Source organism: Podarcis cretensis (assembly GCF_951804945.1).
Source record: "Podarcis cretensis genome assembly, chromosome: 11".
Lineage (NCBI taxonomy): Eukaryota > Metazoa > Chordata > Lepidosauria > Squamata > Lacertidae > Podarcis > Podarcis cretensis.
This window is the reverse complement of record NC_137180.1, coordinates 15870759-15890785: the sequence shown is the minus strand read 5'-3', so window position 1 is coordinate 15890785 and position 20027 is coordinate 15870759. Positions and strand designations below refer to the sequence as shown.

At 42.6% G+C, this 20027-nt stretch overlaps 1 protein-coding gene across 1 annotated transcript in view; it reads right to left on the bottom strand.

Annotated features, from left to right (window-relative positions):
- Window positions 1–20027, bottom strand: part of FBN2 (fibrillin 2) — a 136950-nt gene that overhangs the window by 70423 nt on the left and 46500 nt on the right. The window contains exons 8-16 of the mRNA XM_079995931.1: window positions 15918–16043; window positions 14316–14468; window positions 12504–12737; window positions 11269–11406; window positions 7002–7121; window positions 5176–5301; window positions 3854–3976; window positions 3415–3537; window positions 418–570 (exon numbers count right to left, since the gene is read on the bottom strand). Coding sequence (XP_079852057.1) covers window positions 418–570; window positions 3415–3537; window positions 3854–3976; window positions 5176–5301; window positions 7002–7121; window positions 11269–11406; window positions 12504–12737; window positions 14316–14468; window positions 15918–16043 — 1296 coding nt within the window. The remainder of the gene's footprint in view (window positions 1–417; window positions 571–3414; window positions 3538–3853; window positions 3977–5175; window positions 5302–7001; window positions 7122–11268; window positions 11407–12503; window positions 12738–14315; window positions 14469–15917; window positions 16044–20027) is intronic.

Below are 20027 nucleotides of genomic sequence, written 5' to 3'. Positions count from 1 at the left end.
ATTTATCTATCTGCACTTTGACGTGTTTTCGAACTGCTAGGTTGGCAGGAGCAGGGACCGAACAATGGGAGCTCACTCCGTCGCGGGGATTCGAACTGCTGACCTTCTGATCGGCAAGTCCTAGGCTCTGTGGTTTAACCCACAGCGCCACCCGCGCAACAGCAGGGTAACATAACAAGCTGCCAATATCCTGCTCCAGGGAGAAGCCGAGACGCCACATTTTGCATCAGCTGCAGCTACCAGACCAACCTCAAGGGATCATCAGTGCATGGGTGAAAATTATCAGGTTATCCTGGTCTAGAAATGGTTGTAGCTGTCTTATCAGCTGAAACTAGCAGACTGACTACTACTACTATTCCCTGTTTTCATGGACAATATATATTTTTCACAGTAATCAAAAGAAGAACACAACTTTACCTGAGTTCTTGGCAGGGCATGGGTGGCAAGGCTCTCCAAACCCATAGTCCAGATTGGCACAGCAACATTCAGATTTTGTCACTGCCCCAGGAAAAGGACGGACACATATTCCCTTTTTGATCCCACCATAGCATGTGCTGCGCATATGGGTATCTAAGAGGAGTCGGGCATAACAATAGGTGAGTTGTCTTACAACTGGAAATGGTATGAAGAAATACTCTTCACATAAAAAATGAACCCAAAACCTTTACATCTGTAATTTGTTAATTAATATTGTCAAAACTTGGCTTCTGCAAAGTCCATTACCAACCAAATGTTGACATCTAACATAGGCTTATATCTGTATCTGGATATTCTGTTCATGCCCAAAGTTATTTCTAATATGTCTTACTTAACTTTATTTCCTGCAGGTTACTTTTGAGTTTGTATGAATGCATGTATGATTTAAGATTATTTACATTGCAATTCTATACATGTCTACTGAGTACGTGTGTATAGTACGGCAGTCTTAATGAAATTTTCTTTTCATACAGTCTGTTAAATATTTAACCTGCTTGTCAGCACTACTAAAAGCCCTAAGCAGAATGTTTAATAAAATACGCCAATTCTCAGACTATAAACACTTTTCAGCTGCCTACAGTTTCTGCCTACATCACTTAGATCATTCAAAAGATCCTGCAGCTTAGCCAACAAGGAGGGTTTTGAAGCCAAAGAGAATTTACAGTAGATTTGTTAACAGTAGACGCACACTTTGAAATTCTGTTCAGAGTAAGATTTTTTTTATTATGCGCTATTTAAGATTTCTTCCCATTACTGCATGTCTAGAGTAATTATATCATCTTGTTGGGGAACTGAATTTCCTAAATGATTCCTGATTTTGTCTCAATTGAAGAAATAATCTAACAACTAAGAGCAAGTTAGATTCTTTTAAGCACCAGCATTGTGTATTCCAAAAGAGAATTAAACATCCTGGACTACAGGCCTTACTGCTAGTGCGGGGCCAGGGCTTAGTAGGTTTTAGTTTCTGCCCTGAAACTTGTACTTTCAGCAAGGCAAATTTCCCCAGCAGCAACAAATCTATGGCAAACTGAGAGGTGGGGGGTGGGGAAGTCCCCATATAACTTTGGGATTATTTTAAGAATTGAACAGGTTATTCATGCCAATTTTGAATTTAGCCCTTTGGGTCTGGCTCTGGAATTACACAGAGTCAGTATCATAAACACAATGCCAAACCTAAACATTCTCATTCTCATTGATTTATTCCAGGCTGCCAATGAACAATTTGCATTTATTAAAGAGTTGGTAGTAGAGAACAAAGAAGATGAAAAACTATAGTGTACACTACTAATTCATTAGGCAGTGTTTATTTATACAGTCATACCTCGGGCTGAAGTAGCTTCCGGTTAAGTATTTTCAGGTTGCGCTCTGCAGCAACGGAGCGTGTTACTTCCGGGTTTCGCCGCTCACGCAGACGCTCAAAATGACGTCACACGCATGTGCGGAAGCAGCGAATCACGATCCGCGCATGCGCTGTCGTGGGTTACGCTCTACTCAGGATGCGAATGGGGCTCCGGAACAGATCCCATTCGCATCCAGAGGTACCACTGTATTTAGAAGACTAAACGGACTATGAAACTACAATGTGCTATCTGTTTCAAGTATGTGACAAAATAGGCTTTAGAACACATGGTACAGTCCATCTTTGTAAACAAAAGAAGCGGGAAAGTAGGTGTCAGAGCTGCCTCTAGGTCCCAGCTCACAGAGGACCAACGCTAGGCTGTCGTAATGTACAAAAGTCTTTATTGAAGTTCAATTTCCATTTCAAAGCCGCAGCGTGTAGCCCTACGTCTTAAACCCTAGATCGGCGAAGTCCCGTCTGAATCTCCTCCCCTCTGACACCAGTTTAAGATCCTAGCCCTGCTCCACCTTTTCCGCTGCTCTCTTCTCCTCTGGGTCCTCCTGCCCGCTGGGGCATTCCCCTTTCTGGACTCCTCTGACGCTGAGTCGCTTAGCTCCTCCCCCTGCCTCCGGCGGGCTTTAGGACCCGGTTCCCAATCCTCATTCTCTGCTGTCCCACGCTCCTGTACATTTGAACTTGCCTCTCGCGCCAACCCAGTGACCTTCCTCCTGACCGTTACACTACTTCTGTCACTGCTTCCCTCTTCCGGGATACTGGCCGGATCTGACCTCCCCTCCGTTGTCTGACTCTCTGATGGAGGCGTGGTCAGCCCTGACTCCTCTCCTCTCCCTGCTGGGGGAGACGCTACTCCCGATACCTGTGACTCTTCCCCCCCACTATGCTCTGGTGGGGAAGCTGGTCCTGATTTCCAACTGCTGCTCTGGGAGTCCCCGCTGGCCCCTTGCTTCTGGGGTGTCCCCCTTGGGACCCCCCCTTGCCCTGGCCACCGGCGCCCCCTTCTGTGAATCTTCCGATTCGCTGGAGAGGCTCATGGAATCTCTCGGGCCACTGTCATCTTCTCCTACGCTGCCCTCAGATTCTTCCCCTTCGCTCTCCATCTCCCCTCTTCCCTGTGCTTCTGCTCCTGAACCCCTGACAGTAAGCATTTCTGCAAAAGCTATTTTCATGGCAGAAGTGCTAGCACAAGTGGAAGTCATGTGCACGTGCGCACGTGCACACACACATACACCAGGAGCAGCAGTGGTTGGCTCCGATACACAACCTGCACTGTGCCAAACTCCTGCTGCCTTGCTCCTCTCTTTTGGTAAGCGGAAAAGACACACAACATTCAGGAGACGAAAGAGCAATGCAGTCCCAGCCACAGTGCCCTAGTGGCCATAATGCTGAATGGTATATGATATTCTAGTGTTGTGCAACACTTCTGCTAGCCCAAGCTACCCACTGGGTCTAGCTGTTGCACTACGTTAACAATGGGGACCTCACTAGCAGAATGACTGTTGTACTAGCAGCTGCCACCATTGGCTCTCACCCATATTTGTTTAAACTTTATCACATTAAACTGTAAAAGTGTATCTTACCTACACAGACACGACCATCAACTCCCACAGCTAGGCCTGGCGGACAATCACAACGAAACGAGCCCTCGGTGTTAATGCAGTGACCATTCATGCAAATCCCTGGCTGATGGCACTCATCAATATCTGGAGGAAAATGTATGTTTTACTGATTAGTAAATGAAACCACAATTTTCTTATAAAATTGTGTGATTGTGGCCTTCTAATGTCATTCACCACCTACTTCCACCGAAGATTCATATGTGGATTAAATAAACAATCAATGAATAAGCTCAGGGCAAAATTTGATCAAAGGGCACAATGCTCAAGACTGGCACACTTCAGTGGAAACTTTTCCTATGTCAGCACAACTGAAATAAGCAGGAGAGAAACAACCATAGTTCTCTCTCTCTCTCTGTGTGTGTATAGAGTGAAGATTGCCATAATATGGTGTCTTACATACCAGTACAGTAGCGCCCATTAGGAGCCAGGACAAAGCCCGGTTTGCAGATGCATTTGAAACTTCCATCCTCATTTATACACATGCCATTCAAACACATGTTGGTAGTTGTGCATTCGTCATGATCTAGAAAAACGAATTAGTAGATATATTTAATCCTTGAAGAAACTACTCAAGATCTCTTTCAAGATTTGTCTCATTTAATGAGAATCTTTCTACCAGAAAAACAAATGGGTGAAATCACACAAAATAAATGGCAAATCTTTCTTTTAATCATTTTGTGCCAAACTTGGCTATACCTTAAGAGAGTGATCCAGCTGGAATGTGAAAACTTCAGTTCATCCACTTTAAACAAGTGGACATGAAGGGCATTCACAGTGCACATGTTCTTAGCATTTTCTCAGGGTGCTAAAAATTATGGCCATTGCATTCTATATTAATTGAAGCATCCCAACCACCATCAAAGGCGGCCCCACATATAAAGCATGGCAGTGCTGCTTAAATCAGAATTTATAATTGGAATCTGAACCTAGTTTCATATCCTGGTTTGCAAACAACATTTAAATTCAGTTCAGAAGTTCAGGCATCTAAGAAAACTGGTTTTAAATAGCCAGAATCTAAACACTGGTCAGACACATGGAAGGAGAAGACGGGGAGAAACAAAGAGCAAGGGCATGGCTCCATGATTCATTATTGGCCCAAAAGTCTGCCTTGGTCTGAGGCTGCCTAAATTCAGCTCAGGATCCATCCAAGGCTGCTTTATTTTATCCCCATTCAACACTGATAAATAAAAAATGCCTGAAACTTTTGTTCCTTTTCAAAAAAAAAAAAAAAGGATAAAAATTGCAGAAATAGCTGCCCCTGCAGGATAGGTAAAGCCTATCAAATTACAGGCAAATGAGGTTTGGGGCTTTTGTGCTGAGCACCTTAAAATTTGTTTTTGTTTTGTTTTTTTTTAAAAAAGGGGGGCAAAGGTGCAAATCCTTCTGAGGGCATGAATCCAGCCAAATTTCAGAAGGATAACTGCAATAGCTTTTTTCAACATCAACCAGAGTGTGACTACATGTCAACCTATTTTGTAATTAACTGGCAAAGGCTAAATAAATAATAAAGTTATGTTAAAATTGAATTTGTTATTATAAAAAAAACCCCTGAAATGGTAGCTGAAATTTTAACAAGCCCACAGTATAGTCTCAGTATATAAATTGTTGATGTTTAACCTATGAATATACTTTATTCTGTGCCATATGGCAGGACAGCATGGAAATTTGCACGTTTTATCAGCATTAAAAGTGAACAAACAAACGAAACAAGCAATCTCATACCAACACAGTTTTTCCCATCAGTAGTTAGTTCAAACCCAGCATTGCAAATGCACTGGAAACTTCCATCAGTGTTCACACATCGGCCGTTTTTACAAAGTACGCCGTTCTGGATGCATTCATCAAGATCTGAGAGGGGTGGGGGAGAACAGAGAATAATAACAATATAATTATCAACTAGTTTCAAGGAGAAAACAACAAACTGCTTCTGACCACTGGGTCCAAACCTCAGGTTTACATACCCCTTACTCAATGAAAATCATATCTTTCAATTTTGCTATTGGAAAGCAAACATGAAGTATCTGAAGAAGTGTGCATGCACACGAAAGCTCATACCAAGAACTAACTTAGTTGGTCTTTAAGGTGCTACTGGAAGGAATTTTTTTATTTTATGAAGCAGTTTGTCAGTATGTTTGAATTCTGTTTACAGATCCAGACTTGACACCAGCACTGTCCCACTACTTAGTGTAATGGAACTCACATAGCTAAATTTAGCTAGATTGTGTCTTGTACATTTGAGATGTGAACCCGTATATACCATATTTTTTGCTCCGTAAGACTCACTTTTTCCCTCCTAAAAAGTAAGGGGAAATGTGTGCGCGTCTTATGGAGCGAATGCAGGCTGCGCAGCTATCACAGAAGCCAGAACAGCAAGAGGGATTGCTGCTTTCACTGCGCAGCAATCCCTCTTGCTGTTCTAGCTTCTGAGATACAAAATATTTTTTTCCTTGTTTTCCTCCTCCAAAAATTAGGTGCGTCTTGTGGTCTCGTGCGTCTTATAGAGTGAAAAATACGGTACCAGATATCAAGTATTTTATCTGTCCACAGTCACTTGATTTTTCAAATGCAAGCAGATTTGACAAAATCTGCTCCTGTAATAACACTTCTTTTCTTTCTTTTTGTTAGCATCCATCTGTCTCGAGAGACAATAGTGTGTGCCTCTGGGGGCGAAATGAACCAGTGAACAATTACAGCGCCTGCTGTGGCTGTAGAGACTGGAGACTCATAACTGCTACTTCCCACATTGTTTTTGCTGTGTTAGTAGCACTGAACTCCGGGGCACAAGCCCCGACAGTGTGTATGGAGGTCCTGGAATGCCCAAATGACAAGTCCTCCCTGTCAGCCTCACTGATGTGGTCCAAAGGAAAGCACAGCAATACATTTGGCACCAGCTTGGCTGCAGCAGGCGTCAGAAGGAGGCGTACAGGGTGCCATCCAACCATTTTACGGATTCTAGATTTGTGTATAGTGATGTATGGAAGTGAGAGCTGGACCATAAAGAAGGCTGATCGCCGAAGAATTGATGCTTTTGAATTATGGTGCTGGAGGAGACTCTTGAGAGTCCCATGGACTGCAAGAAGATCAAACCTCTCCATTCTTAAGGAAATCAGCCCTGAGTGCTCACTGGAAGGACAGATTGTGAAGCTGAGGCTCCAGTACTTTGGCCACCTCATGAGAAGAGAAGACTCCCTGGAGAAGACCCTGATGTTGGGAAAGATGGAGGGCACAAGGAGAAGGGGGCGACAGAGGACGAGATGGTTGGATAGTGTTTTCGAGGTTACCAGCATGAGTCTGACCAAGCTGCGGGGGGCAGTGGAGGACAGGAGTGCCTGGCGTTCTCTGGTCCATGGGGTCACGAAGAGTCGGACACGACTAAACGACTAAACAACAACAACAACAAGATTTGTGTAGGGTTTGTAAATACTACATCACTGTCACCGTTTGCTGAAAAGGCGATTCAAAATCGTATTGATAATCTAAGGGGGGTGGGAGATCAAACTCAGGTCAAATATAAGCACGAGTAATTGCAGAAGTATTGGCCTTCTTACCAATGCAAGCCTGCTTTGTAGGTGTTCTCTGGAAACCTGTATGGCATTTGCAATAATAAGAGCCAGGTGTGTTCACACAGTCTCCATTAGTGCATGGATTTGATATGCACTCATCAACATCTGTTGATATCAGGAAAGAAGACAATCAGATTTCACGAGTTATACAAAAAAGCTCCTAACAAGTACAATCGCTGAACAGAGAAATAAATTTCACTTTCTTCAGCAGAAACTGATTCAACGCACTAATCTAAAAAAAACAACAACACCTGCACCATGATTCTCAGTATACAGTCATTACCTAATACAGCCCACTCAGTCCATTTTCAAAAATATGCAGCATCTCATGCTTCTTAAATAAAAAAATAAAATCTAGGTAGAGAAAGAAAATAAAGCAATGAAGAAATATAAATATACACTTGTCACTAGATTAATAGGACTGAATCACAGAGTTATATGAGAGCCAGTGTGGTGTAGTGGTTAAGAGCAGTGGACTCGTAATCTGGTGAACCGGGTTCAATTCCCCACTCCTCCACATGCAGCTGCTGGGTGACCTTGGGCTAGTCATACTTCTTTGAAGTCTCTCAGCCCCACTCACCTCACAGAGTGTTTGTTGTGGGGGAGGAAGGGAAAGGAGAATGTTAGCCGCTTTGAGACTCCTTTGGGTAGTGATAAAGCGGGATATCAAATCCAAACTCCTCCTCCTCTTATTGTTTCTCCATCATTAATTTGCCTTTCTGTGTTTTGGAGATGTGCCTGGCTGCAGATTTTAGGATAGGTTTCAACACTCTTGGATCATGTGGAAAAACAAAGTATCAGGATTGACAAACATATAGCAGTCAAATGCACTCACAAGACATGGCTCTTCACATGGAGGAGGCTGCCAAATGTAGCTTAACTACAGAAAAGCAACCACGTGAACCTATTACTTACTGCATATAATGCAACCCCTTGTTTCTGTTTATGGGCATTTCCTTAAATCAACAACCATCCGTATTTATGATTTTGAATGAAGTGTTTTAGTTAACAGCCTGAGCATACACCTGGGAAGAGGTTTAGCAGCTGTTTATGGCACAGATTTTCATATGGCATAATAGTGAGCATGTTCAGTTAGCTTCCTTCCTTCCTACTTTTTGCAGCAGCAATTAGATCATGCACAATGTCTTCCTTAAAGTGGGAGAACTGTGTGAATACTGTAATGAGCAGTGATCAAATGAAGGAGAAGAAGAGGAAGAAGAAGAAGAGTTTTGATTTGATATCCCGCTTTATCACTACCCGAAGGAGTCTCAAAGTGGCTAACATTCTCCTTTCCCTTCCTCCCCGACAACAAACACTCTGTGAGGTGAGTGGGACTGAGAGACTTCAGAGAAGTGTGACTAGCCAAAGGTCACCCAGCAGCTGCATGTGGAGGAGCGGAGACGCGAACCCGGTTCCCCAGATTACAAGTTTACCGCTCTTAACCACTACACCACACTGGCTCACAGTGGTGAAGCCCCCGTCCCCATCTATGCAGATAAACCTTATTACAGAGGTAAAATGGAGAACAGTTTAAGAAACCCATTTCCATTTCACCTACATTGTAGGAGCTTCTGGGACTCTATGAAGCTGACAATACATTCTGAACCACTTGTGATTTTCATCTCTGTGGTGAAAAGGCAATAGTTTCTTGTCAGAGCATTCCCATTCTGCTCATTGTCTTTTTCCTTCAGCCTGTCCTTTCTTCCTGGGATCGCTTTCAAACTCTTGTTGCGTACAAAATGTGATGCTTCTTTTGCCTTTCTTTTTCTGGGTTAAGTCCTTAAGTTTTAGCTCTGTTGTTCCTTTCTGGAAACTTTGCAGTGAGCTCCTGTTAGTTTGGCTAAAGCACTGGTTTTCTGAGCCGGCTGTAATGAGCAAATGGTAGCCTGACCTCCAGCAGGAGCAGAACTAGAGGCTGCAGAGGGAAGCTGTTCCCTTCAGCATAAGACTATCCCCCAACCCATCACCCACAGCTTCAGAGGAGGCAACTCTCAGGATACAAAAACAGATTCACATGCGTGTTCCCAAAGCAAGCATGGAAACAGGGCTGCAGGGTTTGTACAAAACCTCTCCAAATTTGTCTACCACATTGCACTTCCAATTCCCAACTTACGTAGGGGTTATATTCCAAGGAACCTCAAGTTTATGTGAAAACATGTATATTTGAAACACCATTGAAAAATCATCGAAACAAACCGTTTCCACCATCCTGCCCCTGCCTCACCCTTTTCTGCCCTCTTTTGTGGCATTTTCAGTTCTGAGTTCAGTGTGATGTGCATGTGCGTAGTGGAGCACATATTGGACATGCCTAAAACGGTCACTGTCTCTCTTTTCTCTCCCCTGAAGACCTTGTGAAAGAGTTTGCACATCAAGCTGCTAATAAATTTTTACTCAATGTAAATGAAATCACATATAAAGAGGATTCCAAGTTATTTGCCCACACCAGTGAAAAGTACGATATAAACATCAGAAATCTAACCTGGCAGATTATGACAATATTCTATCTAATACTATAGACCAATTCCCCATTTCCCATGCAAAAACCCCAGCTTAATTTCACACCCCACTTACTTTTGAGCATGTAGTTGAGAAAACTGCAGCAAAGCCATAAACATGAAGCAATATGAAGAGAACAGGATATATTAAAATAATCAAATGTAGCAGCCATTCAGCACTGACTTTTATAATTTTCTGTCTAAATTGTACACAGTAACGTGGGGATTCCTCCTCCCCCACATACTTCCCTGTAGAATTTGATTATTTTTCTAAGTAAAAACATTTTGCACTCATGCACAGCAAGCCAATCTGTCGCTGGATTATTTGTTTCCGCCCTCAACAAGCACAAAGCTATTGATATTATTTCAACTAGGCCACAGGTCCTCATGAATGTGTTGCCTGTTATATCCTGTCTGTTAACTTCATATGAAAATAAAAGAACTTCTTAAAGGAATGGACTGTACTGAACTGTTAATATATTCATGGGTGGAAGATATTTATAAACAACAAACATAACACTCCTTCCGCCTTGGCATGGTTTCTTCGGAAAGAAAATGCTAAGTTTACAGAACATATATTTTCTTTATGTCCTATGCAAATACATGTACTCTGTGTGATAAGCAAATCTTTTAAGCACAGCCAGCAGTTTGCTTTTTTCACTAAATTCATGTCTACAGGGAATATTTCTATTCAGATCAACTTGTTTAAATTTAGTAAACTCCCATATTATTGCTGGTGGTGGAAGGGAGTAAAGATAAATGTACAATGGCTTTTCAATAAGGAAATTGCCTGACAAGAGTAAAACTCTTACTTTTTGTTGGAAACCTTTCTGAAGAAACAGAATCTCCTTGCAAATACCCCCCACATGAGAACACATTGTCTACTTAGTGCTATTTTGGCTTTTCTCTCATCTGCTCACTGTACCTCTCAAAGTACCCTATTATTGCTCAAATGGTTTTCCTTTGAACATTTTCCAGCTCTCTAAATGTCCCAGCTGCTCTCTTTAATGCCCTAGCTCTTGTGGGAGTTCATTACAAAGCACTTAGTAGTTTATTTTGTTTCACTGGGCAGTCCAGTTACTTGAAAACTAATATCCCAGTGAATAGCCTTACAGATTAATACATACATTGTTAGAACTGTGGAGGTGCTTGCTAAACTGCTAGAACACACTAAGTAGCATCTTTAAACTGTTGCTTCCAAGCATGTTCTAATAATTCAGGAAGTACTGCCATATGATACAGCATCCCTAATATTAGATTGCTAAACTTCCAGAAAAGTGTTCTCTTATTAGTAGCTCGTTTGATCATCTAGACATTACACAGAGTTCCTTGTTACTTCCCTCAATAGTTTCTCTCAACCAAGAGCGACCTTGGTAGGCTGCCAATCTGACCAGAGGAAGGGCTGGAGAGCAGAGACTGCTTAAACTATTGGCCATTTTTTGTGTGTGCAGTCCAACCATGCAAGATGCTCGATACATTTTGCAGAAAGTAGAAGAAACCTAGTAACCATTTGCATCAGTGTACATAAGTGTTTATAAGTTTTATATCAATAGGGTAAAAATAAGTGATAATATAATTCTTCGTAGTTGTCACATTAATCTACATTTCATTGCGATAAAGTCTCAAGAGCACATTGGGGGCCTTTTAATATTTCAGCATCTTTATAGAAGATATATTTCAGTATCTCTGTAGAAGAGGTATTTTAAAGATGTTTACGGATCGGATGAAAAGCAGGTGAAATCAGAAGTTGCACTCACCAATACAGTCTCCATTTGCATCTTGCTTATACCCCATATTGCATTCGCATCGATAACTGGAAATCGTTGGGATGCAGCGTCCATTTAAACAAAGATTTGGATGGTGCTTACAAATATCTATTGTTTGATTGAGTATTGCTAAGGGGAGGAAAAACAGATCCAAGTTGTATTACAACATTAAAGTTAGGTCCAGATGATCAAATGACTTTATTTTCCATAGTATAATTATTTTAACTTGCAATCAGCAGTATTGACAGTGGTAGGGGATAATAATAATAATAATAATAATAATAATAATAATAATTTATTTATACCCCGCCCACTCTGGGCGGCTTCCAAAAAAATATTAAAATACTATAATACATCAAATATTAAAAACTTTCCTAAACAGGGCTGCCTTCAGATGTCTTCTGAAAGTCTGGTAGTTGTTATTCTCTTTGACATCTGGTGGGAGGGCGTTCCACAGGGAAGGCGCCACTACGGAGAAGGCCCTCTGCCTGGTTCCCTGTAACTTGGCTTCTTGCAGTGAGGGAACCGCCAGAAGGCCCTCGGAGCTGGACCTCAGTGTCCAGGTAGAATGATGAGGGTGGAGACGCTCCTTCAGATATACTGGACCAAGGCCGTTTAGGGCTTTAAAGGTCAGCACCAACACTTTGAATTGTGCTCGGAAACGTACTGGGAGTCAATGTAGGTCTTTCAAGACCGGTGTTATGTGGTCTCTGCGGCCGCTCCCAGTCACCAGTCTAGCTGCCGCGTTCTGGATTAGTTGTAGTTTCCAGGTCACCTTCAAAGGTAGCCCCACATAGAGCGCATTGCAGTAGTCCAAGCGGAAGATAACCAGAGCATGCACCACTCTGGCAAGGCAGTCTGCAGGCAGGTAGGGTCTCAGCCTGCGTACCAGATGGAGCTGGTAAACAGCTGCCCTGGACACAGATTTGACCTGTGCCTCCATGGACAGCTGTGAGTCCAGAATGACTCCCAGGCTGCGCACCTGATCCTTCAGGGGCACAGTTACCCCATTCAGAACCAGGGAATCCTCCACACCTGCTCACTTCCTGTCCCCCAAAAACAGTACTTCTGTCTTGTCAGGATTCAACCTCAATCTGTTAACCTCAATCTGTTAGCTGCCATCCAACCTCCAACCGCCTCCAGGGACTCAACTACTATACACACACACACACACACACACACAAATTATCCACTGCATGGAAAAACAGTCAAATATGGCAACTTACTCAGCCCTGTAATGATGGGGCCATTTCCTGTGGGACCTTGGCCACCAGTCCCTACTCCAGCCCCACCCACACCTGGGGAAAAACCATTTCCTCCAGGAAGGGGGATGAATCCTGTTCCTCCTGGTCCATAGCCATTTCCATTTCCTCCAGGAAAGAACCCATTTCCTCCTGTACCACCAGGTCTGGAACCCCCTACGACAGGAATGCCATCTATGCACAGCCTGCGATATTCATCTACGAAAATGAAAAACAACACAGAAGCATTAATATCTCATCTTTTCACAAAGAGGTAGGAACATACACCAGTTCATCTATTTTGGAAAATAAGACATTCACTTAAAAAGATACTATTACTTATGAGAGATTTTGCCACCTCAATTAGCTTTGGGCACAGCTAATTTTTGCAAGATTACTCCAAGAGTTATCGTGACAGAATCTATTCTCAACTATTCAGCAGCTCAGAAATAGAGGATATTCTTTCTTCTACCTTGTTTTAAGTCCCCCAAGGCTGACAGAAAGAAAAATTCAGTGGTGCCCCGCAAGACGAATGCCTCGCATGACGAAAAACTTGCTAGACGAAAGGGTTTTCCATTTTTCGAGGTGCTTCGCAAGACGAATTTCCCTATGGGCTTGCTTCGCAAGATGAAAACGTCTTGCGGATTTGCTACCTTTATCGTAAAACCGTTAATACCTGGGCAATCCGCGCTCCACAAGATGAAAAAATCGCAAGACGAAGCGACTCACGGAACGAATTAATTTCGTCTTGCGAGGCACCACTGTATACGTCTCGCACCGAGACGAAATTTGCTTCCGGAAAGGGCGTAATTTATCAAGATAAACCATAATTTCTGTACAGTTTTAGATTATACCGTTTGCATTCATGTAAATGTTCACAGCCATCTCCAAATGTGGACTCATGTGAGTAAATATGGAATTGGCTGCGATCACTAACCATTGTCTCCTAGTTCAGTCACATTAATTTGCTAAGCAAGCACTGGAGACAGCTGGGAACACTCATTTAGAATAATACACAAAACCTCAGCTGACTCCAAGAGAATATATCTCTCCAAGTTATTTTATTGTTTGGAATAGGCAGAATATTATTTACATTAAGGTTGTTTAGAAAACATTTAGGGATTCTAAACGGAATAAAGTAAGGATGAGGCTATGAGTGATATGGAGCCAGATCACTATGGAATGCAGGTGGTATGTGTTGGGATGAGCAAGACCCAAAAAAATTCAAAGGGAACTCTGATTTGAGGGAGGTAAAAGCAGGTCACAAAGACATAAGGCAGGAAAGACTTCATGACAGCAAGGCAGATAATAAATATAAACATAGAAAATTAGCATTTTCTTATGTTAAAAAGGCAGATCTTTTAAGCGAATGCATTTTCCTGGAGGATTTCGGTTTTATTTCAGACGTTTTCTGCAAATTTGAATGTTTCTGTATTCAAACCTTTTCCTCCCAGGTTATTTGGAGAAATAAAACAAAATATGGGTGCCTTGTATCCTTCCAGTTCAATTTAATATAACAGTTAAAAATATGCAGTACAAGGAGTCGTTATTTCTCTATATCGAAATGAGCTATGATTGCTTTAAATAATCACGGCTTTAAAGAAGTATTTTCAATAGTAATAGAAAGAGGTTGTCCCTTAACTGTAACTGATCAGAGAGATGTACAGGCTGGGAACTTCATGTACTTTTGAAGCAAAATGCAATTATATATTTTTTCATATCTAAGCTTGATTTTCAAAATTGGTGCAATATTATTCCAGCGATCCTAACTAAAACTGGGCATATAAAAGCACTCACCAGAACCTCTAACAGGACACATTTCCGGTACGGATCCAAGTGCCCAACAACGTCCAGATTCACAGCAGCATTGCATTTTGGTAAACCTGCCAGGAAGTTCTTGTGCGCAGCGACCATTCACCAGACTGGAGAAACATGTACCTGCTCTTTGATCTGAATATTGATAAGGAGAAAAATTACTAACGGACTATTTATATAAAGTAATTTAAAACATTTTCTTAACCCTAGGGTAGCATTTAAATCAGGTATAGGCAAACTCAGCCCTCCGGATGTTTTGGGACTACAACTCCCATCATCCCTAGCTAACAGGATGATGGGAACTGTAGTCCCAAAACATCTGGAGGGCCGGGTTTGCCTATGCCTGATTTCAACAATTTGGGTAAACAAATGTGAGTATTATCAGTGCAGTAGAACACATTATGCAATGCAGTTTATGGTTATCACTTCTATGCAGAGAGCCCATCTACAACTGGCTGCTACAGTTGACAAATGACAACCATGCAGCCTAAAAGGCCATAAAACTCCTGCATTCATGCTGTAAGGCAGAGATAAACTGGTAGGTAGCATTCCTTGCTGTTAGCAGACCTTGCAGCTTTGGTACCTTTTGGAATAACCACTTACAGTTTATGGAGTTCAAAGGCTATATTCATGTAGGAAATATTTCCAGGATGAATGGAAATGAGAGAGAAAATAACAGACATCTTGTCTCAACAAGTTGGGAGAACACAATAAACCAAAATAACCTCTAAAAGGCGGAGTCGAGTTAGGCAGAGGGGCTACAATCGCGGGCTAGATTGTTAAACAGTGCCCTCTGATGGTTTAAAGTAACTCTTGCATTAACTAGAAACTCAAGAGAAAGAAATTTATTTGCTTTTCTCCCCAACTGGCTACCAGATGTCAGAAGCTTTTAGGCTTTGCCTGTTGACATACAAGCACAGAAATAAATACATCTTCTTGACCACTTTTCCTCATTGGGCATGAGAGGGTACTTAGGCCAAATAAAATAGCAATCTTTTCTGTTGATGTATTCTAGCTTCATAGGAGTATCTTTCAAATATTGACTTTGTGGTTATAGACAACAATCCAAGGCAAACTTTACAATATTAAAGAAGAATCAAATTAATCTTAATAAGAAATCAATCTGAGTTTTCCCTTCAAGTTTAGTAGAGGCTGGATTAAGTAAATGATATAATTTTAGTTTCCTCATGTCTTGTTTTCCAAACATCACAAATAAAGTAAAGTACATATAGTTTGGAAATGACATAGTCTTAAACCATGGAAGTAGACTATAACCAAACTGTATAAAATTATTGCTGTATTGTTGTATTTCTTATCCACCCTTTACCAGAAGGTCCCAGAGTCTTTTTTGCAAACACACCTCCATTTATTTATTTTAATGGTCAGTGCATGCAAGGATCACAGCTCCTTCCTCTACAAATAGGGAGATTGTGGGATATGACCAGGGTTGTATGATGGCCGAAGACTAGCAAGTTAAGTTCATAGACTAGAAACCTTTATGAACTGTCCAAGGAACAGTAGGTTAGAACTGGCCTGCAGTGAGCTTCGAGACCGTCCAAAGGGTCCATAAAATAATATACCTACCAATGCAATGAGAGCCATCTGTCGATGTCACAAAACCATGTGGACAGAGGCAAAAATAACTTCCCACAGTGTTGGAACATTCACCAGCATCACATATTCCTGGAATGAGGCTGCACTCATTAATATCTGGAGACAGAAGCAGATGAAGAACACTTTTAAAATCTTTTTTCTTCCTTAGGAGTCCCTGGATGAGACTGATTGCTATATGCAGCAGTTCCTGGATGAGATTGATTAGCTAGATCTGCTACAATCTGTGTTCAGTCCTGATTTCGGAACTAAATCAGCCTTGATTGCTCTGACCTTATCATGAGAGATGGGGGAGTGCATCCCTGTTACTTCTGCCTGATCTCTCAGCAGCTTTTGATACCAACAGACCATGGTATCCTCTTGGAGTCACTTAGTGGGATGGGTACCAGAGGCACAGTATTATGGTGCTTCCACTCTAATATTTAGGGTTGCATTGAGAGAGTAGCACTGGTTGAATACTCCTCAGCCACCTGGCATTTGTGGCACAACTTAGGTTCAGGTACCCCAGGTTCCTAAACATTTATATCCCAGCTCATTTCCTGAATTAACCTGCAGGAACCTTGTTAGTTGCCCCTGTTCCACACTGACTGGCAAGGCTCACCTGACGGCAACAAAAACCCAAGCCTTTAGCATCATCAAGCCTTTAGTGTGGAATGCTCTGCCAACAGGTGCAACAGGCGCTGTCTCTTTGAATATTTAAATGACCTCTGGAAACTTATCTATGCCATCACACTTATGCAGGCAATTAAGGAAATATCTACCGTATTTTTTGCCCCATAGGACGCACTTTCCCCTCCAAAAATGAAGGGGAAATGTGTGTGCATCCTATGGGTCGAATGCAGGCTTTCGCTGAAGCCTGGAGAGCAAGAGGCATCGGTGCGCACCGACCCCTCTCCCTGTCCAGGCTTCAGGAAGCTATCCACAAGCCTTGCAAGCCCGGCGGGAGTTCCCGCGGGCTCACAAGGCTTGCGGGCAGCAGCCTGCAGCCCCAGCGAGTGTCCGCAAGCCTTGCGCGCCCGGTGGGAGATCCCGCCGAGCGCGCGAGGCTTGGGGGGCAGCCTGTCGCGGCTGGGGGGGGGGAAATAATTTTTTTAAATTCATTTCCCCCCCCCCCCAAAGAAAAACGAGGTGCGTCCTATGGGTCGGTGCGCCCTATAGGACGAAAAATACAGTACCTGTAAAAGCTGATCTCTGGTTTTCAATTTGTATGTGCTTTTTATTGCATAAACATATGTTTGCTGTAAAACCATTCTTGATATGTATCATGAATACAAATATTTGTACTGTGCTCTAACTACACCACCTGATGTGTTTAGCATACGGTCTGCGATAGTAAATATTGGACTTCTTTAAGTTCCCTGTGCCAATGTATCACACCTGCCACATTTGTATATATATTATGTTACCGAGCATGCTCAAACGCAATACAGCATGCTCAGTAATGACAACTGGAGTCAAATTTCACTGCATAACAGAAAACGCATACAATTTGATTCTAGTTGCCATTACTGAACATGCAGAGGATCATACACGGTGTGATGTGTGTCAGGAAAAAGTACAATCATGTTTATAGCTTTTAAAAAACCACACCAAACAAACCACTTCTTTCTTACAACTTCTCCAAAGCTGGAATGAATACAGCATGCCCAGTTTCTCCCATTGTAGCCATTGTAGCCACTACCCTGACCATACTTGTTGTCATGAAAACAAAACAAAACACCACATTCTCAAAAACAAAAACAAAAACAAAGGCAGGAATTAAGTGATCTCATTACAAAGTGAAATGTAGGTGTTTACTATGTGACAGCCAAAAAAAGCAAAGCAGAACGTTTATATTTAAGTCTGCTTGCTCTAATAAGCATGTGCCCCAAGAATGAATTACTCCAAAGTGACCACAAGAGGGTATAGAATGTATCCCTTTATTTCCACCAGGATCAGACAAATGTCTGCTAATATACCCTAGGCTAGAAATGAAAACAGTACATTCACTTTCACTGCAATTCAGATCTCTACATCAAGGTTTTTTCGCCTATGTTACAGTCACCAAGCAGATCCCTGTATAAGCGAATGTTGTGAGAAGAAAAGGCGGTTTGTGTAGTAGAATTTGTGAGGTTCTCATGGAAAGTGGGGAGCGGGGGGCGGATTATTTCTGGACCTTAAACGGGATTAATTCCCGAGAGCTTCTCATACACATAATCTTCCTGACAAGAGTATGTTTCACAGCAGGGTCATTCCATGTTGCATTGTGTTGCATAGTGTCATTCTGATGCCAGACACATAGGAGGGGAAGTGTATAATATAGTTACATACGCTTCAGATTACAGACTCCGCTAACCCAGAAATAGTGCTTCAGGTTAAGAACTTTGCTTCAGGATGAGAACAGGAATCGTGCCCCGGCAGCGCGGCGGCAGCAGGAGGCCCCATTAGCTAAGGTGGTGCTTCAGGTTAAGAATAGTTTCAGGTTAAGTACGGACCTCCGGAACGAATTAAGTACTTAACCCGAGGTACCACTGTAGGGGGAATTTCATTCTGTGTATGCCTCCCAGGGCCGTGACTCTTAGATTTTCACTCTACACATAATTGCACAAAGCAAATCATTGCCTGCAAGGTGTTATGTGCTACACCACCCCTCAGAAAACTGGACTTTTAAGAGTTTTCTCATGGAACCTCATTGTTCAGTCTTTATGAGTCCTGTCTTCAAATAGATTGTGTAAACACTGGTCCTGTTAGCTAGGGATGATGGGTGTTGTAGTCCCAAAACAGCTGGAGGGCCAAGTTTGGCCATGCCTGGTGTAAACTAATTCAGTCTTCCCAAGTCTATAAGAGACTATGCCAGGACCATTCCCACTCTAGGTAGTTTCTCCTTCACTGTCTCTTCTGTTGTGTTCCATTGCCTCCGCTCTCTGCTTGTCCTGTCCCCCCTTTGGTCACAGTCAAGAACCTAAAAGGGGCACTAAGCCTTGCTTACATGCTTTTATGTAGTTTTTCATATCTTGCAACATTTCTCTGATGAAAATAGGGACGTCCCATTCCGTAATGATAATTTTACTATTTGTACCCCCACACATCTTACTGCGTTGCCCCAGCCACTCTGGGCAGCTTCCACCCTATATAAAAACATAATAAAACATTAAACATTTATGTAGATAGATTTTAAATTTCTTCCAATCCTCTTCCACCAACTCTTCTCCCTGATCTCGGATTCTGCCCGTCATTTCTGCCATTTCCATATAGTCCATTACTTGCATCTGCCACTCTTCCAAGGTGGGTAAGTCCTGTGTCTTCCAATGCTTTGCGATGAGTATTCTTGCTGCTGCTGTAGCATACATAAAGAAAGTTCTATCCTTCTTTGGCACCAATTGGCCGACCATGTCCAGGAGAAAGGCCTCTGGTTTCTTCAGGAAAGTATATTTAAATACCTTTTTCAGTTCATTATAGATCATCTCCCAGAAAGCCTTAATCCTTGGGCACGCCCACCAAAGGTGAAAGAATGTACCCTCTGTATCTTTACATTTCCAGCATTTATTATCGGGCAAATGATAGATTTTTGCAAGCTTAACTGGGGTCATGTACCACCTATATATCATTTTCATAATATTCTCTCTTAAGGCATTAAAGGTAAAGGTAAAGGTACCCCTGCCCGTACGGGTCAGTCTTGACAGACTCTGGGGTTGTGCGCCCATCTCACTTAAGAGGCCAGGGGCCAGCGCTGTCCGGAGACACTTCCGGGTCACGTGGCCAGCGTGACATCGCTGCTCTGGCAAGCCAGAGCCGCACACGGAAACGCCGTTTACCTTCCCGCTGGTAAGCGGTCCCTATTTATCTACTTGCACCCGGAGGTGCTTTCGAACTGCTAGGTTGGCAGGCGCTGGGACCGAGCAGCGGGAGCGCACCCCGCCGCAGGGATTCGAACCGCCGACCTTTCGATCGGCAAGCCCTAGGCGCTGAGGCTTTAACCCACAGCGCCACCTGCGTCCCATCTTAAGGCATTACATGCCGTAAATTTAACCCCGGTGGTCCACAACTGTTCCCAACATCTTGTGCCCATTTTATCATAACAGATTTTACCGTTTCATCCTCAGT